General features: G+C 45.6%; 3 protein-coding genes across 13 annotated transcripts in view; 2 read left to right on the forward strand and 1 right to left on the reverse strand.

Annotated features, from left to right (window-relative positions):
* Nucleotides 1–7,155, forward strand: part of FLVCR2 (FLVCR heme transporter 2) — a 35,880-nt gene extending 28,725 nt beyond the window's left edge. The window contains exons 10-11 of one of the 2 annotated variants that reach the window (XM_009563679.2): nucleotides 1,572–1,669; nucleotides 5,534–7,155. In XM_009563679.2, coding sequence (XP_009561974.2) covers nucleotides 1,572–1,669; nucleotides 5,534–5,540 — 105 coding nt within the window. In that variant the 3' untranslated portion in view covers nucleotides 5,541–7,155. The remainder of the gene's footprint in view (nucleotides 1–1,571; nucleotides 1,670–5,533) is intronic. The other variant, XM_054068611.1, reaches the window with a different exon arrangement.
* A 149-nt stretch (nucleotides 7,156–7,304) lies between these two features.
* On the reverse strand, nucleotides 7,305–9,500 carry ERG28 (ergosterol biosynthesis 28 homolog). 2 transcript variants are annotated; one of them, XM_054068614.1, is made up of 4 exons: nucleotides 9,259–9,492; nucleotides 9,049–9,139; nucleotides 7,742–7,860; nucleotides 7,362–7,569 (listed from the first exon to the last, which is right to left on the reverse strand). In XM_054068614.1, the coding sequence occupies exons 1-4, from the start codon at nucleotides 9,389–9,391 to the stop codon at nucleotides 7,490–7,492; spliced, it is 423 nt and encodes a 140-aa protein (XP_053924589.1). In that variant the 5' UTR covers nucleotides 9,392–9,492; the 3' UTR covers nucleotides 7,362–7,489. The 2 variants fall into 2 exon arrangements, with proteins under 2 accessions (XP_053924587.1, XP_053924589.1); XM_054068612.1 differs by lacking the exon at nucleotides 7,742–7,860 and having other exon boundaries at nucleotides 7,305–7,569; nucleotides 9,259–9,500.
* An 82-nt stretch (nucleotides 9,501–9,582) lies between these two features.
* TTLL5 (tubulin tyrosine ligase like 5) overlaps nucleotides 9,583–27,717 on the forward strand; it is a 127,817-nt gene continuing 109,682 nt past the window's right edge. For 7 of the 9 annotated variants that reach the window (XR_008449998.1, XR_008450000.1, XM_009563631.2 and 4 more), the window contains exons 1-8: nucleotides 9,667–9,992; nucleotides 12,555–12,664; nucleotides 14,556–14,638; nucleotides 15,496–15,602; nucleotides 16,953–17,083; nucleotides 17,629–17,711; nucleotides 19,679–19,748; nucleotides 20,035–20,119. Coding sequence is in view for 5 of the 9 variants with exons in the window: in XM_009563631.2 (XP_009561926.2) it covers nucleotides 9,907–9,992; nucleotides 12,555–12,664; nucleotides 14,556–14,638; nucleotides 15,496–15,602; nucleotides 16,953–17,083; nucleotides 17,629–17,711; nucleotides 19,679–19,748; nucleotides 20,035–20,119 (755 nt within the window). In the remaining 4 variants the exon portion in view is untranslated. The other 2 variants (XR_008449999.1, XR_008450001.1) reach the window with 2 other exon arrangements.

Consider the following 27,717-nt stretch of genomic DNA (forward strand, 5'->3'; position numbering starts at 1 on the left):
CTAATTGCAGTGGATACTTCTAGAAGCTCTCTCTGCAAGAAAAGGGAGAGGGCTGGTGAGGCTCATTTCCCTGTTGCTCTGGGCTCCTCTGCTAAGACATTAGCAGAGATATCCACTCAACATTCATGAAGCCATCAGCGATCACGACTAGCAAAATGCATAAGCTCAGTTCTCTGCTGGCTCAAGTCAGCTCTTTCAGAGTACTGCCTTCCTCCACGTGGTTTAACCAGTCTGATCTGGAGAGAGACCGCATGGTCCAAGAAGCAGCTCTGCTCAACCCAGCTGCTCAGGAAGGTGGATTTTCAGTTACAAAATATACACTTTTTTATTTTATTTTTATTTATTTTTGCTGAACTATCTGAGCACAAATGCAGAGGGTAGTATAAGTAAAGAGAATTGATGCTGCCTTGAGTAGTTCTTGCACACAACTCTGGACTAGATTGGGGGAAAAGGCTGTACAATTTATCTAGTTTGGGTAAAGAAACAAACATACACACCACCTTTGTCATAACTTAAAAAGAACTCTTGTTTCTTACTGCTCTGAGGCTGATTTTAGCAGTTGTGGGCATCGTGGTGTACTGGACCAAGCTGGAAGATTGCAGAATCCTGGCATGAATGGGGCTAGCTGGAACACGCTTAGCTAAGCTGAGCTGGGGTAAAGACCAGTGTTTTAATAGACACCAAACTGCTGGTATCCCTCAATTAACGATGCTGAAGTCAAAGGCAGAAGATGAATTGTAAGGCCAAACCATCCTCTGCAAGCACTGAGGCAGCAGAGTTGTAATGAAAGGTGCCGGTGGCACTGTGAGTTAATTCATAATATGCATGTGGCATATGGAAGATCCAGAAAATATAAAGGTCCTTTGGCAGCAAACATGATGTCTAGTAATAGTAAGGTCCTTTCCCTTTGTCAGACACTTCTGTCACCAGATTAATTGTACACTTTTGCTTAAGCCATTTTTAGTTATAAATCTTTTTGGTATAAATACAATTGTAAGAGTTTGCTGCTAGAGGGGGGAGGGCATTGAGACCAGAGCAAAGGTGGTACAGGTGTCATTTCTATAATCCTAAGAGCCTCCAGAACTGCCTGCAGTAAGAACTAGAGGGATGTGTGTGAGGTAGCAAGTCTCGATCCGTCAGAAGCTTCAGTGGCAGCTCCTTCTGCCTGAGGAGTCGTGATCTGTGGAAGTCATGGCAGACACCCCACCAGGCCCCCAAATGTGGCCTCCGCATGGATGTGCTCACCTGAGTACTTCTCAAGTTTAACAAACAACGCCATGTGCTCAGCCAGCTGAAGGGGGGGTGAGCCTGGTGTTCTGGGCTAACGTGGGTGCCTCAGTCAGGAGAGCGGACAGCTGGGCTTGGGCATAGTGTGCTGCTTTTGTGGAGAACTCTAAACGAGGCAGATACGGAGCTTTTCTACGTGGCACAGTTGCCTTACGCATGCCTGAGTGATTTTACTGATTTTCTTCCTTTGCCTGTTCCTCTTCTGTATTTTCCCCTCCCCTTTAATTTTCCTCCCTACTTGCCTCCATCTTTTCTGGGATGGTGACTTGTGGCTGTTGTTACAGAGACTACAAGGCAGCAATCAGATCATGGATTATGGGACTGTAGCTTGTAACCCTAACCCCATCAATTCCCATTCCTGCTCACTAGCTCATACACAAAGGTAGGAGAATCGCACTAATCTGTTTCTCTGAACACTCACGGGTTGCACAGGCACCAAGCCAATGGCACTTCTGGGGTGACAGCAAAGGCTGTACGGTACTGAGAATCTTTCTGGCCTTCTCGGGTACCAACCTGAGAGGAAGACAAGACAGCTTTCAAGAACAGGGTGGAGATTCCACCAGATTCACTTCAGATAGAGGCATAGGATTCAAACTAGACGCTGCGGGGCAAAGCCTAGTGCTGAAGCAGGTGGAGAACTGAATTTTCTGTAAGTTATTGGGAAGAGAAGATGCAAGCATTTGGAGGCTCTTCTCTGATCTTACTCTTACAGTCCAGATTCTTGGCTGGAAGTGGTATCAGGAGCAGTGTAGAAGAGTTGGCTTTGATCACAGCCAGAGTGCATGGCCAACTTCAAGAAGGAAGTTCAAAAACACTTAGCCATAACAGAGTCATTGGGTTGGTGCCTTTTGGTATAAGAATGCCTGGAAATCGTAAAGCGCTGTGATCGCTGGGCTGTGAATCTCAATGGCACTTGGCATTTTCTCAGCTGTTGCTCGGGGTGTAATGCTTTATTACTCGCTCTCCTCTGCTTTGCACTGACTGGTTAACCTGCCAAGTTAACAATGCTACCATTTGCTTTTCAAGGTGTTCATCAAGTGTGTGCATCACTTAGTGCCACAGCAACAGGACTAATAGGAAGCAGAGCAAGTGTGTTGGGGGAAACCAGCCTTAATCCTGCTAAGAATAGAGCATGTGCTGCAGGGAGCGTGAAGCTGCCACGCTTTAATGAAGCATGAGGAAGAGTCCCGTGGGCAGGGAAAGATTTGTCTCCAGTCTGAGTGCTTCTGAGACTGCCTCCCTGCCGTAGCCTGTGGCAGTTTTAGCAGCATACATGTATGATGTTAGTTAAGGACTAAGCAGCTGAGAAGCTGTAGGTGCGTCAGCTGGGCAGGTGGACTTGGGGTATAGTGGTACTTTTGATGGCTGAAGTTCATCATCACCTTTGATGACACACTGCATGGTACAACTGCAGTGTTGCCACTGAAATCCCAATTGCAAAATAGGCACTGTGAGTCTCGGGCATGTTCCTGTATACATCCTGCATCAAAACTGCTTCCACGAAAAAAAAAAGGATGGGTCATTATCATAGACTCCCTTCTGAAGGGAACAGAAGGCCCAATATGTAGACCATACCCACTTCTTAGGGAAGTCTGCCGCCTCCCTGGGGCCCAGGATAACAATGTGAAGAGATGTACCTACCCTGATGTGGCCCTCAGATTATTATCCATTACTGATTTTTTTTAAGTAGGCAGCGAAGAGGTTGTAGCAGGAAGTCTGAGGGCAATCAAAAGAGACTTCACGGCCTGGGGGCAACTGGTTAAAGGATCCAGAGCACAAGTAATGTTCTTCTCTATCTTCCCAGTTGCAGGGAATGATGAAGGAAGAACAGGAAAAGCCAGCAGATTGATACCTGGTTCCAAGCCTAGTGCCACCAGTAGAATTTTGTGGTTTTCATTCATGGGTCACTCTATGTGACACCAGGCCTGCTGGCAACAGAAGGGGCTTTGCTAAGCCTCTCTGAAACTTGAAAATGTCATTAATGTGTGCTCAGAGCACTTGAGACTACTTTGTCCCAGTCTTACCCATTGGTAGATAAATAGATTTATTTGTTATTTAATTATTTTGTTCTGTGAGGAACCCGTTCTCGATAGCGGAGAGTAGGTACTAGGAGTGATTTCAGACTCTGTCCTGGTTTTTGCATTGTAATAGAATAAAAAACCTTCTGTCCGGAGTGTTGTGCCACCAGCAGGGCTGAGCGCTGATGGGTGGGTGATTTTGGATGACCAGTGACCAGCTGTAGGTGTACAGCCACAGAAAGGGGGTTGTTTAAAGCAGGACTGAAGTTCTGATGTGTCCTGAAACAGGACTTGGACAGGGATAAGTACCTTTTCTTACTGATTGTATGCTTGCCTGGATGCAAAGATGCATCTCATGGATCTGAGTGGAATACCCAAAAGCATGTTGCTTTTTCTTCCTAAGGCCAGTGTGATTTAGAGCCTTGCTTAGGGCACGAGGACAAGCATCCACCCTTAGTAGCTTATGGGGTCCCTTGCAAGCTGTAGCATGCTTACTTTAAAGAAATACTGCCAATAAAAAACATCTGCTGGGATTTTGCATAGTAGGTACAAATGGTGTGTATCCCAGCTACTGCTTCCCAAACTCCTCCTCTCCCTTTCTGTGACTCCCAGCTGTGAGAGCAGCCTTCCTTTCCCAAGGCCCTGACCCTGCAGGCTGGCTGATCTCCTAAAATTCTGTTCCTGTAGCTCCACAGCAGGTGAGTGGTGTTCAGACCCCAGAGGTGCTTGAGGAGCCTGTTCAGAGTTGCCACCACGCTTGCACGATGCCTTCTGGTGGGGTTTCCCAAGCCTAAATGCAGCTTTCCCCTTCCTCCGACCCCTGGCACTCCTTCACGCACCTCACTACCCCTCCTGCTGGTAGAATTTCCCTCTTTGCACTTCCTGGCTTTTGCTTCCAGGCATCTCTTTGAAGCTTTCCTGATCTCACTTCTCTGCTTTGGGATGTTGCTGTTGACCTCTATAAAACCTTTCCACCTGCAGTTTGTATTAAGAAGCTACTCAAAATGAAATTGTTTCCTATCTCTTGCTTCCGTGCTGCCTGGACTTCCCTTGAACTGCAGTGGGGATATGAACCTCTTTCCCATGCACCTCTGATGGCTGCTTCAGATGGCAGCGAGCTAACTCAGAGCCCAGGCTGTGCGAGACTCCACGCGTACTCTTGCAAGTCTGCATGCTGTCCTCTGAATTGCTGTCAACTGGGGTATCTCACTGTAAGCAGAATCAGAACTTGAAGTGCCTGAAATCCTCCAGGGGAAGGAGAAGTCTCGGATCTGATCCTAACACACCGTAGCAAGGCTCAGCAAGGAGCTCAGCAAGCTGGGCCCGGGAAGGCTGAACTGGAGTTGCGAAAGTTTGGCTATTTCATGCAACCCAGGGCGGTAATTGGGCAGCGGCTTTTCCACTGGGAGACAATTCTCCATCTTAAGGGAAGAAATTTTAGGAGCGTTTAAGTAATCAGGCTAATTCAGCTACAAGATTCATGCAGGAAAAAACCTCATGTATGTTTGCCTCCTATTTCTAATGGCTCTTTAAGGTATGAGTAATGAACTTAAAAGAGGGCCTTATCTGTACCACTCTGGAATTATCCCAGCCGTAAGTCCAAGCTGGGGATGGGGAAGAGGGTGGCAGCCCTGAATGGGAAATGGAGATGAAAAGACTTGAAGATGAGCAGAATCAGCAGTCTGGGAGTTGAAGAGGCCCTTGGACATGCCAGAGTAAGGACAGAGAGGAGCTGCTTGCTATGCTGATCCTCCTGAGGCTGCAGAGGATGTAGGTTCTCTCTGGTGCTTGCACAGACCTTGTGCTGCCCTGTGGCCTGAAGGAGGAATTCCCAGTTCCTTCCCTTTCCAGGGAACTGGCTCTACAGCTTCACTACTTCAAGGCTGATAGTGAATCACAGTGAAAAGTCTTCAGTGAGCCTTGCTGCTACCTGGGCCAGTCCAGCTGCCGTGATTTAACTGTGATCCGAGGACTACAGCGAGTAGCTTAAGGGAAGCGGGGCCCTTGCTGTGCCCCGCTGCCTCAGGGCCTCCTGTCTGGGCAGTAGGAGGGTCTGGACAAGGAGAGAACCAGGTGCATTCTCTGAGGATGGTGATTCCTCTTCGGGGATGTCTGCATACTAGCTGGGAGCTGGAAATTAGCCAGCCTCTGGCTAGCTGGTCTCTCTGAAGCCTCGGCCTGTCCACCCAGGATCCTAACCATGTTGCTTTTCTCTGTCTGACTTGCAGAAGGTGATGCCAGAAGCCCGCGCTGATCCCATAGTCCTGGAGGAATCAAAGCTGTGAAATGGAGGGGTGGTAGAGCTGGGTGATGCAGCCACCTTCATTCCCATCTTTGCTACCTACGCTGTCCTCCTGTTCCATGTGCATCATGGCAGGGGGTCGCAGCCTCAGGACAGGAGCTCAGTGAACTGCTTGTAGAGAGTGTGAAAGAACAAAACAAGAACGGAGTTGCTCTCTTCAACTGCATCTTGCGGTTTTGGAGACTTCGCTGCTTGGGAGGAAAAGTTGGGAATACCCACTGCTTCCCCCCATCCCACCATACATGCTTGGAAAAGAAAAGGTACATGTGCTGAGAAAAGCCGTAGTTCCAGGCTAGCCCTGAGCACATGATGGCGACATCTTGCCCGTGGCTCTCACAGGTGAGCTGTGACATGAAATGCGGAAGCGGGACTGAGCTCACTCTGTGAGCAGCCCTGGAAAAGCTTTTGGGTGGCTCTCAAAGGGAAGGATTGCTCTACCTCAGTGCCTGCGATGCTGTGTTGCACAGGTGATGGTAGAGGCTTTAACATATCACCAGCAAGTGCAAAACAGCACATCTGCTGCTGCCAGCTCTGGTTTTGTTACATGGCTGTCCCAGATGAAGCACTCAGTCTGTGGGTAAACCTCTAATCAAATTCACTGAGGTTGCCCTGATGTTCCCGTTGGGAACATGTTGGGAGTAATTGAGAGAAACCTCTCTGGAGGTGAGGACTAGTACTGATGCTTATGTTGAAGCTACAGCCTAAGCTCATCACTACACTGGCAACAGGAGTCAAACCACAAACTCCCGGGGCTGAGGACTGTATCTTCATCCTTAATGATAAAGTGCCTTCTGCATATTTCCATGCCATATAGAAACTTTTGTTTTATGAGATAATCAGCAAAAGCTGTGTTACTCTTCACAGCCATGAGGGGTTCAAGTATGATGGGAATACAGATTTGCTCGAGTGTTGAGGCTTGTCGTGATAACAGACAACAGAAGCAGCAGCCTCTTCCTAGCATTTGTGTCTTGTAGACACTGCCCCTCTGTATGCTGCTGTTTATCTTCTATGCACAAATGTAGATCCTTATGTCCTGTCTCCTTCCTTTCCAGCATCTCTCCACTGGTGGAGACATGAAGTGTCCTTATACTCCTCATTTAGGGGAGGGCACAAAACCCACAACCGCATAGAATGGATAAAAATAGTCCTTGCTGACATACCATTTCTGACATTTTTATGGGTGAAATTATACTGTCTTTTGACACATTAAAAAATTCAAGTCCTATCTTTGGTAGTTTGGGATTGAGGATGGGTCTCTAAAATGGCTTTTCAATACACATTTTTATATACGATAAAAACATTTGAAATATACAATGAAACTTGACGCATATTAAATTGTTGAAACATTCTGCATCTGACTCTCTTAATAGCATAAAATGTTTTGCAGAATGGAAAAATCATCTTTGTGCCCAGTGTTACTGTTGTGCTCTTTTCTTCTCATCTGTCTTTTTCCTCTCTTTATTCTGCACGTGGACCATCTCCCCAGCTAGGAGATCCTGCTGGCTCCTTCCTACCGCCTGTGCACTGCTCATCTGCTCTGGGCATTATTTCATCTAGGTCTAAGCAACCTGTTCCTGGTTTTGGTAATGTGAGCAGTCGGACTAGGAACTTTGTGAGAAGAAGAGAGGGAAAGGTGGATTTGCTGTAAAGAGAGATGACAAATCCTGCAACATACAGTAGAAACTGCTGTTTGCTCTGAAGTTGTACATCCTTTACTTGCTACTGTGTATCAGAAAGACAGACAGCACAGCCTGCAGTTTTCTGTCATTTATTAGAAATGGGGGGATTAGTGTTATGGAGAAGTTCAACTGAGCTCTGAGCTTTAGTGGAATTTTGGCAGTGAAGATAGGAGACAGTGCTGACCTATGCAGGGCCCTCAGCTTCAGTTTTTCTTCTTGTTTTGTGACAGTTCTTCTACTTCCAGGTACTGTAGCCCAATCAACATCCCCAACATAGAGAAACCTGTGAGGGAGATACAGGAAGAGTTATGTAGAAAATGCTGGACAGGAGATGAGACATTCCCTCACCCAACCCCCTCCCTGCTCTTAGCTCGTAGTCCCACAGAGTTTTTCTGGGGTGGAAGGTCATAGCTCCAAGGAGAGTTTGTTGGGGAAGAATGCAGAGCTCAACTTACTTGCTACCATAAGGGGTGCCATAACTCCAATTGTCAAGGCTGCAGTGTGGTAAATGAAGACCTCAGAGAGAAAGTGAACAAGGGCCAAACAGAAGGTGAAGAGCGTGATGTAATAGAGGCTGTTGGAAAGCAGAAAGAAGCAGGTTATCATACAGCCCATAATAGTATGAACATGAGCATGGCTGAGTTGAAAAGAGGCAAACCTGTATGCTGTCCCTTCCTCACTGTGGCAGCACAGAGGGCATTTGGTCCCTTACCTAGTGAGGTGCAACAGTGAGAGAACAGGGCAGCATGTGCAATGGTGCATTGAAAGTCACAGGCATCATCTGGCCTGAAGGCAGGTGAAGAGGGAAGCGCAAGAGTAGAGCACTGGGGAAGTGAGAAGCAGGTGTGCACATAAAAACAGTGAGAGCTCGATAAGCCGGGAACTAGGTTGACAGGACATGGCTGTCTCCAGGCTGCATCCCTCAACGCATTTTCCCACCTGTGCTCTGCTACCCTCTAGGGGCCACAGCCGTGGACAGGGAGCAGGTCCAAGAGATGCAAAATAAGAAACTACAAGAAACAACTGCCTTCCTGGTAACTGGCATTGCCACCAGCCCCTAAAACCAGACCGCTGAGTCCCTCTATCTCCCTACCTTAGACAAGCCCAGGCAATCTGAGGACACGCTGCCAGGCGAGCAGTGACTTCTGCTGTGCAGCTGGAGGAGGCAGTGACAAGAGTGTTCTCTAGCAACCTCCAACATAGACCCTGTCTAGCACAGACCCAGAGTCATCCTGCTTAGAAATCTCTCTCAGAAATACTTCTGTTACTACAGTGTGGAATGTCCTGCCTCCCACACAGCACCCAGATGCGCTGCAGGCCTTGTCCTCAGTGCAACTAAGAAGGCAGCTGTTAAGACCACTGCGAGGGGCATCTTAACCTGCCCCAGTCCTTTGCTGAGCTGCCACAGGAAAAGCAGTACCGAGCATCAGTCAGAGCACAGCGTTAGCAATTGCTTAATGTCACCAGCGCAGCAATGCCAGCAGAAGATGCTTTCCAAGTTGCAGCTCAGAATTGTGAGACGTAAGTTCTCAGCTCTAGCAATTTCTGCCTGCGCTCGGAAACACGACTCCAATGCGCAGGCTCTCCCCAGAGGCAGAAGGCAGCCACAGTCCTGCGCTGCTATGGAAGGTTTTTCAGCAGAACGCTTTAGAAGGTTCAGGAACAGCTTTCAATTCCACACCTCCTCCCGCTGCCCCTTAAGCGAGCGGCTCAGGCTGTGAGCGAGCAAACTGGGGGGTTTCTCCGGTGCGCCTTTACGTACGTCCTGTTGCGGATGTCGATGGCGCAGAGACAGCGGATCACCGATGACAGCAGCGTCCAGACGCCGAATGTCCGAGCCTGGAGCCCGTTCACTGCGCAAAGAAGGAGGGAGCACATGGGTACCGGGGGGAGGACGGGGGGATCGCATGGGTACCGGGGGGAGGTCCGCTCGCCGCCCCTGCCCCCCGCCGGGGGTCGTCCCGGTGCTCACCGAGGCCGGGGCTGGCGGTGTACAGCTTCTCGGAGAGGAAGCCGTGGTCGCGGAAGCTCTGCAGGGTGTTCCCGGCCGCGATGACCGACACCATCACCAGCCAGCTGCGCAGCACGTTCAGGAACCGGCTCATCCTCCCCGGTACCGGGACCCGCCCCGCGCTCCCCTTGGCGCAGGGGGCTCCGCTCCCGCCGCGCGCCGCGATGACGTCACGGCAGCCGACGCCAATCACGTCCCTCGCTGCGCGTCACGATGACGTCACGCAACCCCCCACCAATCGCGTCCCTCGCCGCGCGGGAGGCGGGGCGGGCGGGGCAGGGGGGCGCGGGGCGGGGCCGCCGCCCCTCGGTTGTTGTAGCAACAGCGAAGCGGCGGGAGGGGCCGCGGCGGGAGCAGGTGCGGGGGGGGGGCGATGGGGAGGCGGGCGCGGCTGCCCCCGGGGCTCTCCCGGGCCGTAACCCGCTGGGCGGCGGCGCGCTGAAGCGTGGGTTGATGGGAGGCGGCAGTGGCGGTCCCTCGTCGCTGCTCCGCTCGGCGGAGCCTTCGTGCTCCTAATCCTTCTCGCAGGTAACCGCACGGTGCCTCGGATCGGCGGGAAGGAGCCGCGGGGTCTGCTGAGGCCGGGCTGCAGGAAAGCTCCCGGAGGAAATGCCGGCTGGGATGGCGCAGGAGCTGGAGGAGACTGACTCGTCCTCAGAGGAGGAGGAGGAGGAAGATGCTGCAGATGAGCTGGAGTAAGTAGGAAGAACACCCTCTTGGCTGTTCCTGTCTCCCCGAGCTCCCTGCGGGATTTGTACTAATCTGAGAAGACAGTTGCATTGCTCACCCTCCTGCTGATAAAGCAGGCGATGGTTGGTTTGGGCCTCGGGCCTGTGGCCAGGCTGGCTGTGGCTGTAGCCTAGAAGGCCACCACATTCATCAGGGTTGGACATACAGCTGTTCTTGGCTACTCTAAACTCTGTAGCTTCCTTGATCTTTTCCTGTTGTGTTCCTAAGCTGGGAACTTTCTTGATGATATTTATGAGAACGAAGGAAATGAATGTCAGGGTCTTTTTGTTTAGTTTTTTTTTTTGTTGTTGTTGGTTTAATATCCACTGTGCTTCAGAGGATGGAAACGTACTGTACAGTAGGCTGGTACGCAGTGTTTTATGTCCTTTTTCAAAAATAATCTTGTGAGAACCCTGCTTCTAGGGTTCTTATTGCTTACCAGTGTATGTTTGTTCTATCTTTGTTTAATAGCTTCTTTTATCTTGTGAGGGGTTTGGTCCCTTTCACAGAGTGGAATTCTTTTCCATTTCAGCCAGACCTACTTTAATACATCCTGTTTGTTTTATTTTGCATGCGTGTTGTGACCGAGTGCCCAGTTGCAAACTGCAGTACCTTAAGCTATTTAGGGGAATGTTGCTTCACCCCAAATAGATGGCACAAATTTCACAGACCCTCCTGGATGGAAAGGTCCAAAGCTGCCTTCACCTAGAATGTCATTGTAACAGTGTGTCTGCATAAAGGGACCGGGGGTCATACTAGGAATGAATCACTGACACCTGGAGGATTGAGCCTTACTGTAAGTCCTCAAGACAGGCTTAATATAAATGTCCTTCCTGTTGCCTCAGCTGATTTCCCACTTATATAAGACTTGTAGTGTAAATTCTGGAAGCTTCTCGTGTCCCTTCCAGTCTGAATAGCTAATCCCACCACCACAGTAACTGATATCCCCCTCACTCCTTAATAACTTTCTTCTTTAGAGGTAGTGGAAGCAGATGGAAGTGCTGTGAAGTTAATTTATCTGGGTGATGATGGTATTAACTTAGTTAAGAGGACCAAGGTTACACTTGTCCTAACATCAAAAGTTTCCCTTTCGTTTCAGTTCCTATGTCCTAAGTGTAGGAGGTGTTTTGTCTTCTGTAGTTTCTCCACTCCTTTGGCAGACAATGATCTTGCATATTTTCTAGGTGTGTTTTTGTGTATCTCTGCCAGTCTTTATGTTTCTTGTTGGTTCTGTAGATAGAGATGTGTCTCTCCAGCCCCTCAGTCTCTGTTTTCTGTTAACTTTTTCATGGTTCCATTCTTTGTGGAGTGAGTAATAAGTGGTCTCAATTTTATTTGCTTAGAGAGGTTGACAGGTGATCCTAGGGTTTCACATAATAGATCTTAATTATTTTGTACGTCCTTAATTTTTCTGAGAACATGATAGTTCCCAATGTAATATTGTTGTTTTATGCAGAACTGATCACTGTATCTTGGAAGTTGTAGCTTTGTAGCTTGAGTGCTGGCTGGGGTCATCATTGTTGAGTTCTGGGCTTGCATTCCACTGCATCTGGCAGAAATTGAAAAGGAAGAGCACAAAAGTTTATGCATTGTGTTGAGCCAAGCTTTTCGTAGTCTTTCAAACTCTGCATGAGTGCCTTTTTGTGCACTTCAGAGTCCAGGATTACAACCAGGCAGTATGCATTGGTTTGCGGTTCTTAAATTGGGGACTGGAACCTGCATTGTAAAGTCTGGTTGTGTGGAGAGCAGAAATTATTGTTTATCTTGAATTATAGATCCCATTTTCAGGCTAGAAATCCAGAGAGTCGTAGCTGTGAAAATTCATGGAGACTCTTCCAAGTTACTCTCGGTAAAATAAATACGAGTTAAACAGAACTCCAACTTTGCCTGGCAAGACCAACCCAAAAAGAGGATGATCTGGAAGATTCCCTTTATAGCTGAGGATAGGGTGCATAGCGTGTGTGAGTCAGGATGGGCAGGGCGCAGACGCAACCGCAAAACCACAGCTGAAATACAGAGTAAGATTATTTTCGTTACCTTGCCAACAAGAGGATCCCTGAAGCAGTACCCAGGCATAGGCGCACAGGTGGAGACGCAGGTGCTGTGGAGCTCAGCCCTTGCTAGAGGCTTGACGAACTCGCTGTTTGTGCCTGTTTTTCAGGGATTCGCACAGGTGTAATTTAACCACTGTGCTTTGGTTTTTCTTACTACACCAGGGGTGGAATCTCAAGCATGTTCAACAGAGTGCCTCTAAGTCTATCACAGGCCTGTGCTATCTGAACATAGATGTTGTGCTTGTTGCCTATCCTTGTGTGCTTGACAGTTAGAATAACATATGTACATTTGAGCATGTTTACAATCCTCCTTGCCCATCTTCTGTTATTTTCCCACAGTATGTTTGCTGTGTCCTACCCACAGGCTTGGTGGACAAGCATGGGCAAGCACAGAATATTTGTGTCCTCACTGTAACTAACTGCCGTGTGCATGAGGCTCAGCAGTTGCTTATACGGATTGTCTTGCTGTTTCAGGGATCATCCATGCATCAAGTGGACTGGTGGTGGATGCAGGCGGATTGCTGTCTTTGTGTTTCACGCCGAAGCCATTCTGACCAACGACAGCTACCTCCGCCTAATTGGAGGTAGGTGCAACTACGCGCCAGCATTTGGCCTGAAGGCATGAGGTAGAAGTCTCTTACTGTTCTCTTTGTGGTGGAGAAGAGGACATGGTAGGAAGGAAATTACAGTCGTCTCTAACACGTCTGAACACTGAGGCGTTCAGAAATATTTGATGGGTTGGTGAATGTTTATCATGTCTTTGGGTTGTGACAAGTGTCTGTTTGTCCCTTCACTGGGTCCTGATGTGTTTCGAATTGAAACTGCTTGCAAACTGAACTTGGAGGCTGTGCTAGAACTTAAGACCGGGGCAGAAATTCACTACTCAGTAGCTAAGAACTTAAAGTCAATCATTGCATTGAGTTTCACTGGGAAATAAAGTGTCCATCCCCACAGTGGTAATAACAGTAGTAAGCTTTAGTGACAGATCTCTGCATCTAAAGCCTCACATCTGTGAGTAAGCTCATAAGCAGAATGCTTGCTGCCATGGCAGTGCTTGATTTGGGATACCAAACCTGTATAGTGTCAGATAAGGGGGAGCCTCCAAATGAGAGGCAGAGTTGTTATAAACAATCATGCTGCATTGCAAAAGCTAATACTCACAGGTGTTACAGCTAGGAGCTTATTCTGGATGTGCTGAGTTGGAGAAAAGTTAAAATCTACACAACTTCTTTTTGTGAAGCTGACACTCCTTTCTTCTCTTGCCTCTCCCTTTCTTAGGTAATTTGTGCCCTCATTTCTAATATCCTATCCAAACAGAAATGCTTCTGGCTCATAAGGGTAAGGGGTGGAGAAGGTGATTTGTGTGTGGAAACTCCTGATCCTTTTCATGTGAGTTAAAAACACAGCTGAATGATGGCAGAAGCTGATGGTAATTGTAACTTGTATCCCAACTGGAGCGTGGTGTCTCTGACTTTTTCTCAGGAGACACAGGCTTTTCTTGGTTTAACAAGTCTACTGCTGAATAGTGCAACTTGTTAAATTTCCTTGGGCTTTTTCTAGTCCCAGGTTATGGTACTTCTTACCCTTTTCTTTAGACTTACTTTTTTGGTAGAACATATTTGCTGAGGTTTAGTTTAATTTTCATCTTTCTGTTCTCGGTTCAAACCAATTTGTAAAATGCCTTTTCCAAGTGATTCTGTATTCTAGTGTTGCAATTTCTGCCTCTGCTTTCTTTGAACTCTTTTATGCATTGCCACATCTTTTTGTACTACTGGCCTCTAGTCTTGCTCTTTCCTTTCTGTTTGTCTTATACCTCCACTGCTGCTTATAGCTTTTGTTTTCCTGACTTTCTACTTGGATAGTAGTTTTCTTTTTCTTTCCTTGTCTTGTTTACTTTATTTCCTACTGGTTTCCTACAGTTATTTATCAGAATTGGTACAAGTGAATGAGATGCAAACAGAAATTTGGTGTTTTATATGAGGCTTTCAGGATCTAAAAAGCGATGGTGTAAGTTAACCATATCAATGAAGGGCATATGGCATGATTACTCTTAGGTAGGAATACTAATCTTGAATAGAGAAGAAAGAACTGAAATCATGTGTGCAGTGTTATAAAACAGTTGATATAAAGAGCTTTCTTTAAAAAAAAAATCTGGACATTTGTTAGGATGTCCTGTGTTTTATTTTGATAAGATATTGCTGCATTGTATTAGATATAAAAAAATTATACCTAAGGAATGATGTAAGTCAGTTCAGTGCTGTCGTTGGAGTTAGTGCCCCAAGAGATGGACAGGCATTTCCTGTGACCCTTTGCCTGTTATGTGCTGCTGCTGTGTGAATGCTCCACTGTGGATTAAGTGCAGCTGTACTGTGCCGGGTCCTATGGCACTCTTCTCTCTCCTTTGGTAGCGTAGATAACACTGGTTTACTCCTCTAGGTGCAGACTCTAATATCCTGTCTGTTGCCCTCTTAACAGAGCGCTACCGCTTGTCCTATAAGATTGTGCAAACAGACAGCCGTCTTGTTCGCAGCATTCTGACTGCCCATGGATTCCATGAAGTGAGTGCAATGTACTTCAGATCTGATTATGTGCTGGGTTGGGAGGTGGGGATGATGACGATTATGTTTTGATTTTTTTTTTAGCGTTTTGTTTTGTGCTTTTTTTGTGGTGTGGGGTTTTTTTTGTTTGGTTTTTTTTTGTTTTTTTTTTGACTGCTGTAGGGTTAGAACCAGGAAGTTGCTGTGGACTTCATTGAGATGTGGTTTGTTTCTTTTTTATCTACTCAGCCAGTCAAGACAGGCAATGTACCATGATTTTGCACTCTCAAAGGAAGCACCCCTTAGCCTTAAGACTGAAAAACAAGGGATGCTGAAGTTGGGCCATGTTTTTTTCTCTTCTTACTTTTGAAGTGTCATCTTTCACCCTTGGGAAGATCTGAAGGATTGATTCTCTCAGCCTTTGCAAGACCACAGAAACATTGATTTAGTATTTCATGTTTCTCTTCTAGCACCTCTCTTGCTCTAACGAATGTCCTAGATGCAGCTAGCGACAGTTTGAAAGGTGTGTGTGGTGGATTTTCTCCTGAATAACACCAAGTTAAGGAATTGGTCTCACAAGTTTCCTGAAGAAATCTAAAACACTTTAAAAACTGGGTTTAAACAGCCTGCAAGAAGAACAAAACCATAAATTGGTTTAGAAAAATGTGATATGGTTATTTCCCAGCACAACTGTACAGTAGCTTAGGACAGGAGTCTGGCTATAGTTGCCCTATTATTAGAGATGGATAGAGGAGATTGTTTTTCTCTAGGATTGCTTTGATCTCATAGACATAAGGTCACAGTCTGTAGGACAAGTGGTGGAGCCTTTCATTAATTCTATGGTTTTATGTCCATGGTAATTTTCTGTTGCTTTTTAGGTGCACCCTAACAGCAGCGAATATAATCTCATGTGGACAGGATCACACTTGAAGCCCTACTTGCTGCGTTCCCTTACAGATATTCAGAAAGTCAATCATTTCCCTAGGTGAGGCCTTGATATCATGTTTTGCTGAACATCTTTGTGATGGTTTGCAAAAACCTGAACATAGATAGCTCTAAAAAAAATAGAGTGTACGTGGTATTGTAAAGTTGCAATGCGCTGGGTCTGTGCTGCATGCCGTCTTCATTCTAAACAGTCTTTGGGGTTTTAGTGAGATAGTGAGTCGAGCTTGTCTGTAGCCCAAATACTAGGTGTTGGTTTATTTTTTTTCTCCTTTATTTGGTAATCATAGAATAGTCTGGATTGGGAGAGACTTTAAAGATCATCCAGTTCCAACCTCTCTGACATTGGCAGGGACATCCCACTGGCTCAGGCTGCCCAAGGCCCATCCAACCTGGCCTGGAACACCTCCAGGGATGGGGCAGCTACAGCTTCCCCGGGCAACCTGGGCCAGTGCCTCACCACTCTTGTTGTGAAGAAATTCTTCCTAATATCCAGTCTAAATCTGCCCCTCTCCAGTTTGTACCTCTCCCCCCTCGTCCAATCACCACAATGCTTTAGGAATAGCCCCTCTCCAGCTTTCCTGTAGCCCCTTTCAGGTACTGGAAGGTCGCTGTAAGATCTTCTCCGAGCCTTCTCTTCTCCAGACTGAACAACCCAAACTCCCTCAGCCTGTCCTCGTAGGGAAGGTGCTCCAGCCCTCTGATCATCTTTGTAGCCCTCCTCTGGACCAGCTCCATCTCCTTCTCATGTTGAGGTTTCCAGATCTGGACACAATACTCCAGAAGAGGTCTCACAAGAGAGGAACGGAGGGGCAGAATCCCCTCCCTTGCCACGCTGCTTCTGATGCAGCCCAGGACACGGTTGGTCGTCTGGGCTGCGAGCGCACGTTGCCGGCTCACGTTGAGCTTCTCATTGACCAGCACCTCCAAGCCCTTCTGTGCAGGGCTGCTCTCAATCACGTCATCCCCCATCCTGTACTGAAATCGGGAATTGCCCCTACCCAGGTGCAGGACATTACTCTTGGCCTTGTTGAACCTCATGAGGTTCTCACAGCCCCACTTCTCCAGTCTGTAATGTAAATAAACTGTTTGGGGCTTTGGGTTCTTAGTTACAGAGACAGTCACATGTCACCTGCCAAAGTTTATGAACACCGTTATAGAAGTTGGCTGTGCTTCTGTCTGTCTTGGGAATGGCAAGAAGTGTGACAAATGAGAATGCGTATTAATATGGCTGTAGGTCAGAGACGGTAAAACTGAAGAGTAGTTGCAGATTAGGGCTTAGAGGTCGGTCAGGGCAACAGATGCTTTAATAACTAGGATTGAAGGGTTGCTGTAATGTGGGTTTTTCATGTGGGGAAAAATAAATACGGTCTCTTGTGTTTTGGGACTTCAGGTCTTATGAACTGACACGAAAGGATAGACTTTACAAGAATGTCAGTCGTATGCAGCTGGCCCATGGATTCAAGACATTCCATATATTACCTCAGACCTTTATCCTCCCAACAGAGTACCAGGACTTCTGCAGTAAGTGAATGCCTGATGATGCCCAGACCTAAAACAAAATAACTAGGTGGGGGGAAGAGATTTACTTTTCATATCCCAGCCTGTTGATCATGTGGATAAGGCGATAAAATCAGAGGAAGCTGGAAGGATAGTGGAAAAGGAAACATAATTTCTTTATATAATTTCTACTCTGCTGTTTATTCCATGCCTCCCAAAGTCCTCAAGAAGCTGACGTGGGCTTAAGGCTCCAGAGCTGAGAATTTTTTTTTGTGCCTAGTGCTGTTGATGGTCAACTTTACAATATCCCTGACTAAAATCTGGGAGTACTGCAGAGAGAAGTGCCAAAAGGAGGCATAGAGCAGAGAAATCAATCAGTTGGAGCAGCAGGAGGGGCCATAATAAATGCAGTGAGTGCCGAGGGGTAAAATAGAGCATCAAAAAAGTAGACTTTGATCTCCTCATGGAGTTCTCTAAATTTCTACTGTAGGCAGTGTTCTTGATTCTTGCTCCTTCATAAATAGCAAAATGGAAGATGTTTCAGACTTGTTCTCTTTTCTTTTAACCAGATACCTATTCTAAGGACAGAGGCCCATGGATAGTGAAGCCGGTGGCCTCTTCCAGAGGTCGAGGTGTCTACCTGATAAACAATGTAAGTCTTCTGCAAAGCGACTGCTCTTCAGTAACACTGTTTGCAAAACTATGCCAGCTTCCAGACAAGGGCCGTGGAAACATCTAACCAGACACTGGGTGTGCTCTGGATTTCAAGCATACATTAGTGAGCAGCTCAACAGTCCTGAGCAGTTGGCAAAGCCTGCGTGGGCCTGTGCTGTGTATCCAAAAGCTGTCTATTTCTTTGTATGCTGTGCTTATCTTGCAATCTACATGGTACTTTCAAGTCCTGTCTTATTAGGAGCAAGTTCGTGCTCCCTGATACAGTTTGGGGAACTGTGCTACCTCATGCTTTCCTTGTGGCTAACAGTAGGTTGGCCTTAGGAAGATTTCCAGAACTCTCCTTAGTTTTTTACCTGTGTGACCTAAACAGTCGCCTTGCCTCTGTCTTTCCCCTGGAAAAGACCAGTTAAAATGAAACCTTATATGATACAGTAGGATGTGGATCGGTCTTCAAGTTGTGTTATCTAAATGCCAGTGCACCCTTACTGAGGTGTAAAGGGAATGGTTCTTTGACATCTGTGTTCTGGTTATAGTGTCTTTTGACCTTCTGGGGCTTTGCAGGGAGTTAAGTTGTCATAGGTAACAAATTTGGACAGGAGGCAAACACATGAGGGTATTCCAGTAAATATTCTTGGCAGCAAAACTGACTGGTGAGTAATTTTGTTTTCACTCACTCAAACCCCTTTAGCTTCCCCTGCATTGAGGGGGTCACGTTGCCTCATCTGTTCTCTACTTGGATCATTTCCCATAAAATAAGGGAGCAATTCGCCAAGTGTATGAGGTAAGTATTTCCAGAGCTGCACTCAGTTCTTTCTTTGCTTGAAAGAGGAACGAGCTCAGGATTATGGCAGTTGGCCACGAAGTGAGGAAAAGACCCTCTGGGACCAATCTTCCTTTGTGTGTATCTGTTCCAGAAACACTTCAGCTGGTTTGGCCTAAAGACTTCAGTTTCCTTCGATGTGATGCCATTAAGGGAGAGTTTTCTAGAATCTCATCGCAAAAGTGTTTAAAAACAACAATAAAAAACCCCAACAGAACAATAAACCTCTGAATTTCTCTGCTCCGTGATATGACAGGTTGCCACTTTTCTGTGGTGTGCTGAGGGAAGTTGAGCACCCTGTATTCCTAGGATTCCTGCTCGTGATGCTGGTGATATGGCTGACTACATGCAAAATTGAATAAAGGGAGGATGACGATGTTTTCCTGGCTTTTTTGCAAACTGAAGGCAAGAAAATGTCTGGCAAGAAACCGTTTGTATGAGTAGTTAAAACTGGTTGCAAGAGAGGCCTGCATACAGCAAAAAGTAAAAGCTTTTTCAGCAGATCCCATGACTTTGCGATGTGTGCTGGTCATGGGTAGAGCTTTCTGTTCAAAGCTAAAAGGGAAGCGTGCAGAACAGTAGCCTTTGCTGTGAACTGAGTCTCGATTGAAGGCATTTACTCCTGTAGGCACAAAGGCTGAATACCAGCCCAAGGTCTAGCTATAAAGATCACAAGTTGAGGAGTCATTTTCTTCACTTCTGACTTCCTCATCAACTGTAGTCATGTGCTCTTTCCAGTGTCTTCTAAATGCCTCCTCCCTGTCTTTGGTTAAATGCTTGAGAAGCAAACAGAATGACAGTCACTTCTTAGATGTTTTTCCTTTTTATTTTACATGATTGCTGTGTGGCTTTTAAATCTTGGTTCTTCCCTAAGGAGCGTTTAACTGGAAGATTCAATGGGCAGTTTTTTTGGAAATGTAATCACTCCCAGGCATCTGGTTAGGCTCTAATTACCTTATGTCTGTTGTGACTGACAGGGATGAGTTTTCATTTTGTTTTTGTTTCCTCCCTCCCCAGACATATCTGTCAGTACAGAGGGGCTTTAGGAGGGAAAGGCTCGAAAAAATGGTGGGTTTGATCTGGTCATCTTATTTTTCACTCCTTGTTTCTCTGTTCTTCTGTAGCCAAACCAGATTGTACTGGAAGACAACATCCTGGTTTCTCGTTACATCAGCAACCCTCTGCTCATAGATGGTGAGTGTGCTTAGGAATTGATTTTCTCCCTTCATCCAGCTCCGTACCTGAGGATCTCTGCAGCCTTTGCAGGATTTTTTTTGAACAATTGAGGGTCAGTCTTCCTCTAGTACTGGAAAAATGTAACTAGAGAATTTCTTAAAATCTGGAAGCTTTATGATTGGGAAAGCTTCAGGCCTCTGTGTCAGTAATGGTTTATTGCTCTGAAGGTCTGATGAAATTCCTCCACTAGATACGATGTCCAAAAGATATTTGCAGTCACCAGCTCTTGACAACTGTATTTCAGATTTCAAGTTTGACGTGCGCCTCTATGTTCTGGTGACATCCTATGATCCACTCGTCATCTATCTCTACGAGGAAGGATTGGCCAGGTAGGGGAGTTGTCTTCTTAGTGTATCTGTGCTTGAGTTCTGCGGGGTTTGAATATGTGATACATTATGCTGTGTCCCATCAGTTTTCTTTGTATAGATTATAGGATCTTTAGTGAGGCACTTTATTATACAGGTAATAAATTACATAACTTTTCAACTCTCAAAGGTTGCATGGGCACGTACATCATCATTGGCATGTTCATTCACAGGGTTGCTTCTGCTTGAAACCCCTTTGTGCTGCTAGGTGCCTTTGTGCCCCTTCTCCGTACTCCAAGGTGAAGGGAATTCACACCTTCTCAATTTGTTTTTAATCCAAATGACAAAAGCAGTTGGAGACCTGTTACCTATTGTGTAAGAAGATTTAGACTAGGTCACTGTTCTTACCCTGCAAGATGTCAATTTTGGTTTGCATGTAAATCATGAAAGTTACACTTCTCTACCAAAAATACCTGTTTCTCTTCAGCACAGAAGTTTAGCTAAATAACTGTCTCTAGCAACTAACGAATTTGAAATAATCACCCCTTCTTAAGTTTCTGGTCTGTTGGAAATTTACTGCAGTGGTGTATGAGAAGAGAACATCGTAAGGCTGTCATCTGCAACATTTTTAAGCAATGCTGAATCTGTCTTATAAGCAAGCGTGACATACCCAGAAGGAATATCTCTAGGATTCAATCTGCACAACTCTGACATAGGCAGATAATGAATCCAAATTACCTTTATTCAAAGCAGATACTGAATCCAAAAGAGTGTATTAATAATGATACCACAAGAAATAGCCTCTTTAAATGAACAGATCCCCTTCTGATGTGTTGCAATGTACCTCTACCTGCAAAGATAATGTGAACAGATTGTTTCCCTAAAGGGGGGCATAGCGCGTCTCCAGAATGGGGTGTGCACCACCATTCATGTCTTAAGGGTAGTTTTGCTGTTGTTGTAACAAAGGAATTTACTTCTGAAAAATATCCATCTATGTAAGAGACAAGTGCTCTACTCTGTTTCAGGGCAATTCCATTGTAGATAGCATTTTTGCCTGTGACAGAATGACATGTTTTGTTTGGTGGAGAAACGTATATGTGAATGTGTACACTTTTTTTTTTGTTTTGTTTTAACCATTCTATTTGTATTGAGTGTTCCCCTATCAGACTAGGGAAAGAAACAAGCATATTCTTTTGACTGAAATACACTGGTCAGAGAGTTCTAGTGAGTCCGTTAAGATAGAATCATCAAATTATTTAGGTGGGAAGGAAATCTGGAGGTCTTTAGTCCAACCTCCTTGTCAAGACAAGACCTTCTTCAAAGTTTGGGAAAATGCTCTATGGCCTTATACCATGAAGTTTTGAATATCTTCCAAGAATGGAGATTCCACAGCCTCTCCTGATAACCTTTTCCAGTGTTCAACAATTTCCACTATGAAAATGTGTATGGTTTATATCCGATCAGAATTTTCCTTGTGGCAGTTTGACTGTTGCCTCTTGTCCTTCTGCTGTGCACCTTTGAGAAAAGTCTAGCTCTGTCTTTGTAGCTGTGCATTGAAGAGTTGAACAGGGCTGTTTAGATCTATTCTTAGCTAAACAATCCTTTTCTCCTCAGCTTCTCCTTGCACATAATGTTTTTCAGCCTATTTTAAGAGCTCCCTGCCGGATTTACACCACTTAATCAATACTTCTACTTGTACTGGGGGTTCATAATTGGACACAACATTCCAGATGTATGTCCAGTGCTTGGTAAGCACTCAGAAGTATGAGGTACTAATCGCTTCCCTCAGCCTTCTGGCTGCACTCTTGCTGATACAGCCCAGTGTGTAGTTAGCCTTCATGGTTGCAAAGGCAAATTACTAATTCGTGTTCAGTTTTTACACCAGGACTGCTTGTCTGTTCTGCAGAGCTGCTTTCTATCTGCCCAGCCTGTACTGTTGAAGAGGGTTATTCCTCCCAGGTGCAACACTTCTGCATTTGATTAAGTTTGTGAGTGTTCTGTTAGCCCATTCCTCTAACTTTACAGGGTGCCGTTTGAGTTCTCAGGTCTTGCGCCAACCTGTCCACTGTTCTTCGTTTGTACCCAGAGCCACTTGTGTCATCCTAGAAGGCAATTGGGAGGCATTAGACATGATTTGTTCTTGGAAAATTTGTGCTTGCTGTTCCAAATAATTGTTTTGTCCTTCGTATGCCTGCAAATGCCTTCCTGAAAGATAACAGTCCAGGAGCTACTACTGGTAACAAGGCTGTCGGTCACCTGGGCTGCCCTAGGTAATGGGTATCTGGAAACAATAATCTGATTTCTTTGAGTTTGTGAGCCACTGTTCCTACTTGATAGCCTGTATGCTTGCTGACTGAATTTCTTTGTTCTTTTGACATTCAGAATATTCACCTGCAGAGCTTGAAACAGTATTGTAGTCAGCCCTGAACGAATAACTTAAGTGCGTATCCATGCGTTCACGTGATAGGTATAAATTTATTGCAACCAATGTCTTTAGTTACTTTTAAACTTTTCCCATCTTCTGTGGCTGTGGAGTTGGTACGTTTGTGCAGCAACTGCTAGCAAGCTCTTTGAAGGACAACAGTTGAGCGTGAGCAAAACTTTCGGTGGGCTGTGCTGTACGGCCTCCAATGGTCGTTAGCATGAGATGTTTGGATTTTTCCCATACCCTGGATTTGCAGTCAGTTGGTGAGAGGTAAGGAGTCTGGAGCTACTGGATTCTGGCTTCCTACTTAGCTTTTTTGACTTCCATTTAACTTTGTGCAAGTTAAGTGCTGGGAGAAACCCTTTTATTGCCTCACACAGTGCAACATTTTGGTTTAAAGCTGGGGCTAAACTTTAACTGTGCGGGGATGGGGGAATGCTTTAACCTTAGTGAGTGGAAGCTGTTTATTTACTTAAGAAACACATGCACACCCCCCCACTGCTTCAGTGGAAGCAAATTGTAGCAGAGAACTGGGAGGTAGGATCAGGGCCCGGAATCAAAGGTGGTTTTGAAGGACCTCTGCTAGTGCCTGTGGTGCACTATGGTGACTTCCAAGTTTTGAGTTTGCTTTCTGAAGTGTAGTCAGGGTGACCTCTTCTGGGTTGCTCTCTTATTTTTTTTTCTTAGTCTGTCTCAAGGGTAGTGTTCCCCTTCAGTGTTACGCTTTGCATATTCCAAGTAGAAGGAACATGACTGTTTCAGTAACACTGGTGACCTTAGGAGTGCTATCAGGAAACCATAAGATGTAATTATCTTTAAAAGGAACAAATGATATAATACGCCTTTGTGATGGTTGGCTAGATACTTCTTTAGGGCTGGTTGCTCTTAGCACAGCTAAACTTGTCATGACATGGTCTAGAGTGGAATGGGAGGCTTCAGTGCCAAGGAGAAGAAAGGTATTATGGATCTAGGATGTGTAACTTGTGTTCCACTTTCGGTGTGGAAGAGTGAAGAAAAAGTTGCCTTCGAAAGAGGTGAGAGGTATGTACTCAGAAGTGTGTAACAAAGTCTTCAGCTATTGTTGCTTGGTTTGTGCTGTGCTTAAGGCATAAAGCAGCACTGGGTGACTTAAGATTCTTTTCCGCTGGATTGAAAAATGTGGTGTTGGACACTTTTCTAGTACATATTAAAAAAATAAGTAGATAAAAGTACACTGTCATAAATCTGGTAAATTGGCAGATATTTAGTAACTTGGTGCTGGAAAAAAACAATTACTATTTAGATTAACCATCTGTGATTGACGGCCTGGAGAACTGTAGCTGAGAGCTTTGCATCAAAGGTATAAGTTTGGAGAATGAGATGGTCTTGGCAAGCTTGGTCCGGGTTTGCTAGGTGGTGTAACTCAGTCATATGCTCTTATGTTAAAAATCTAGGTAGGTTTATTTATCTGGGAATTCCAAAATAGGTTATAGAATATATTTATTGACACACCTCTTATACCCTAGTATGACTAAGAGGTATATTGTTAAACTACACTGTTAATTATGAAATTTGACATGCTCTTGAAGGTGACTCACCAACCCCAGTTATGTGGAACTTCCAAGGCTGCTCTGAGCCAGCTGTTGACTTGGTGGATTATGCTGGTTTTTGGAGTGGCATCCATGCAAAGAGAAAATAACAAGCCTAGCTTGTGTTTGAAGTACGACTGAAGGGGACATGGGGCCAGGAATAGCTTGTGCTGTTTGTGAGCCTTCCATAATTTGCCAGCTAGGAATGCTTCTCTCTCTCTCTCTCTCTCTCTCTCTCCTGTCTGACTTTCCTTCCTTCTGTGTACGTCCTTGTGGGACAGACGTGAACTTGGTGGACCTGTCTTGCTTGGTGCCTGCAGACAAAACGGAGACTTAACATATGGTGTGGGGAATTTGTAGTGGAATGGTGCCTTGTTTTGGGGAGACGTCTCTATACCCTACTTTTTTGCCTGAACTACCAGGTTTAGGCAGCCTTATTTCTGAGTCTGAATGGCTGGAAGGATCCTAGCCCAACAGGAACTTCTTAATCAAATTTATCCTGAATTTGTGAAATAGATTCCCCCCCCCCCCCCCCCCCCAAGAATGACAAAGCTGAGCTGAAAACCAAATGCTCTTGCAAAGGGCCCAAGAGCAGCAGCTGGGAGAGGCTTCCCAGAGGGACAGGAGATTCCTGTAATGGTGGGGTAGACAGCCGACGTTCACATTGGCTGCCACCAGATGCCATTCTGCTGCCACCAGCTGCCATCCTGCCACCTGAGCTCACCACTCAGCCTCACAGCACCCCTTCTTTCAGTAGCCCGGCTTCCTAATTAGTGCTGGCTCCACTGGGATATTTACCTTTTCTGTGCTGGATTCCTGTGGTTTTCAAAGAATTCGGGTGCTCGCTTGGAGCCAAGGAATTCACATTACTTCACAGACTGTGCTTAGGCGGCCGCAGAAGCCCCGTCCCCCTTGCAGTAGCCCCTGCCTGTCAGACCTCTGCTTCTTGAGGAACGTAACTCACTTGTGTGTGGACACCTGGGACCAGACTACGATTGTTTTGGTAGACATTGCCTCACACAGAAGCTGTGGAACAGTGTTTTTCACTAGATGTCCCCACTGGACTTTGATGCGCTATCCAGTGATTTGAGTCAGGAGACTTTCTGCTGCTTCCTTGCTTTTTACAGTTAGATAAGCAGTGTTTGAATTGTTGGGGGGGGAAGATCTGTCTGTCTATATATGTCTTTTAATAGACTGTACTGCCTATTCAGACGCCCGTTACTTGTTTTTTGCCTTGACTTTTCTTCTGTAAAATGGGGTGGTTGGGCCTCGGGCTGCTACTGTTTGAGAGCTGCAAGGAAGCCTGCTATATATATTTACATATGAATATAACTATATTTAATTTTTTTTGCTATATATATTTCAGTCATGGCCTAGTGATGCCCTTTGTTAAATCGGGTTCCCATGGCCGGCAGCTAGACACTTGTCTAGGGTATAGGATGTGGCTCTTAGTTAGGGTCCTTGGACAAGGATTGTATTTTGAACAACTTACTCTTGTTGAACTTCATCAGAACTACTCTTTTGGCTGAAAGAGTTGTTTAAAAAAAGGAGTGGAAAAATGGCTCCTTGAGCAATATTTGTATGTCTTTCAGAGTTGTGGTAGTAATATTGACACAGCATATCCGTGTCCCGAGTAAAAAGTGTCTTGCTAGCTTCAGCAACCTGTCTTCTTGATGGCATGTTTTAGGATATTCTGAAGGAAAGGTAGCCAAATGCTACCTGGCAAATTCTTTTTTGATCTCTTCTATAGACCCCTCGTCTTTCATGTTCCTCGAATTCCTTTCCCCCCGACTGGCCTTTGAGTCTTTGGGCAGCAGAGGGTGATCTGCCCAGGCATAGTGGGTCTTTTGGTCTCAATGACCCTACTGCTGTGCTTGGCAGAGTCAGCGTCGCAAAGAATCAGAGAGGCTGGGCAACTCGCTGACAATCTGCCCAGTGAGAAACTGGAGAATGAGAGAAATAGAAGTTCACTGAGTCGTGGAGTGGCAGAGGTGGGAAGGGACCTCTGGAGGTCTCTAGTCCAACCCTTCCTGCTCAAGCAGGCTGCTTAGAATCAGTTGCCCATGACCCTGCCTGGATGGCCTTTGAATATCTCTAAGGAGGAAGACTCCACAATCTCTCTGGGCAGCCTCTGTAAGTGCTCGGTCACCTTTGTGATGTTTCCTTATGCTCCATAGGTTCAAAATCTGATAAATGGTAGTCCACGAGTTGAGAACTTGCAAATTTGTTATGAAAAGTTGAAAAAAGGAAAAATTTTTTTTTCTCCTATCCCTGTGGACATATGGTATAAATGCTTCTGGATCTTATCCTTTAACTGAACTGTTAAATAATAATTTCATCCAGCTTTGGTTAGAGAAACTCTGCTGTCATACAGATGTCACCAAAACTCCATTTTATGTTTAGTAATTCCCTTACAAGCTTTGGCTTCTATTCATACTCAGTTGCTAACTGGCATATCAGGTGGATGCTGCGGAAAATAATTCAAGTTGGACACAGGATTGTGATGGTCTCTGGACTTCTGTTCTCTGTCCTGTACCACAAGAGAACTGAGTCCCAGGTGGCATTTTCAAGTCCAGACCTTGATAAGGTTAAAAATGGAAATATCTGTGGTTCTCTTCTACCGGTTCTAGTCCATTGAAAATTCCCTTAGGGCATCTTATTTTTTTTTCATCCCAATGTTAACAGCAGTTCATGGGAACCATACGGAGAATTAAACGGTGTAAACAACTTTCTATGGGGCCGTAGCTCCCTAAACAGTGTCAGCGAATCGACTAGCAGGGAAGCCAAAGTCTAATGTATAGAGAGGGGAGCAAATAGGGACTGAAAAAATTACTCTAGGCATAAAATGTGAGTAGCGTGCTTATAGCAACACTACACTGTTTTTTCCCAGGACATTTAGGCAGGAACTATGTGCAGTCATGGAAAAGACTATCATAATGTATGTTTTTCTCTCAGACAAGTGCTACGAAAAAAGGGATTAATTATTTTTCCCATCTTCCTACTCCAGAGTCATTTTTCTTCTCCTCCTCCTTTCCCAGAGCCTGGCTAGATGTCACAAATAAGCATTCCAGAGCTGCCGAGTTTCATGCAAAACCATGTAACATCTAATGTAAATATTTAATGATCCTGTTTACGTATTTCTAGAATGACTTGCATATGACCAATTTTACCTTGTGGTCAATTCGTTTCCTGCAGTAATGCTGGGCACAAAGCAGAGGGTGGTGTACATCTCCTCTCGGTCTACTTGAATTTGTGACATTAAAAGGGTAGTTTGTTTGGGTTAAGGCAGTGTAGGGGTGTGGGTTAGGGGCCAGCTGAAGTTTACCTTGGTGTGGCTGGATTTGGGGATTCCTAGAGATAAGTGTGGGCTCTGTGACATGTTTCATGGATTGCTCGGCCGACAGAGAAGAGTGCTGCATATCACTTGTGGAGTAGATAGCCTGTTGAAGGGGGAGCTTAAGCTTGCTTGTTGGGCGAAGAGTGACCTATTACAAGATGAGTAGTAATCTGTCAGTACCTGAGTGCCAAGGATGATTTTAACAGGGAAATTCTGAAGCATGGCAGGGATGGAGGCAGAGAGCTGGGATGTCTCCAAGTGATGCGCTGTTAGTCTGGAGGCTGAGACTACT

Source organism: Cuculus canorus, chromosome 5 (assembly GCF_017976375.1).
Source record: "Cuculus canorus isolate bCucCan1 chromosome 5, bCucCan1.pri, whole genome shotgun sequence".
Lineage (NCBI taxonomy): Eukaryota > Metazoa > Chordata > Aves > Cuculiformes > Cuculidae > Cuculus > Cuculus canorus.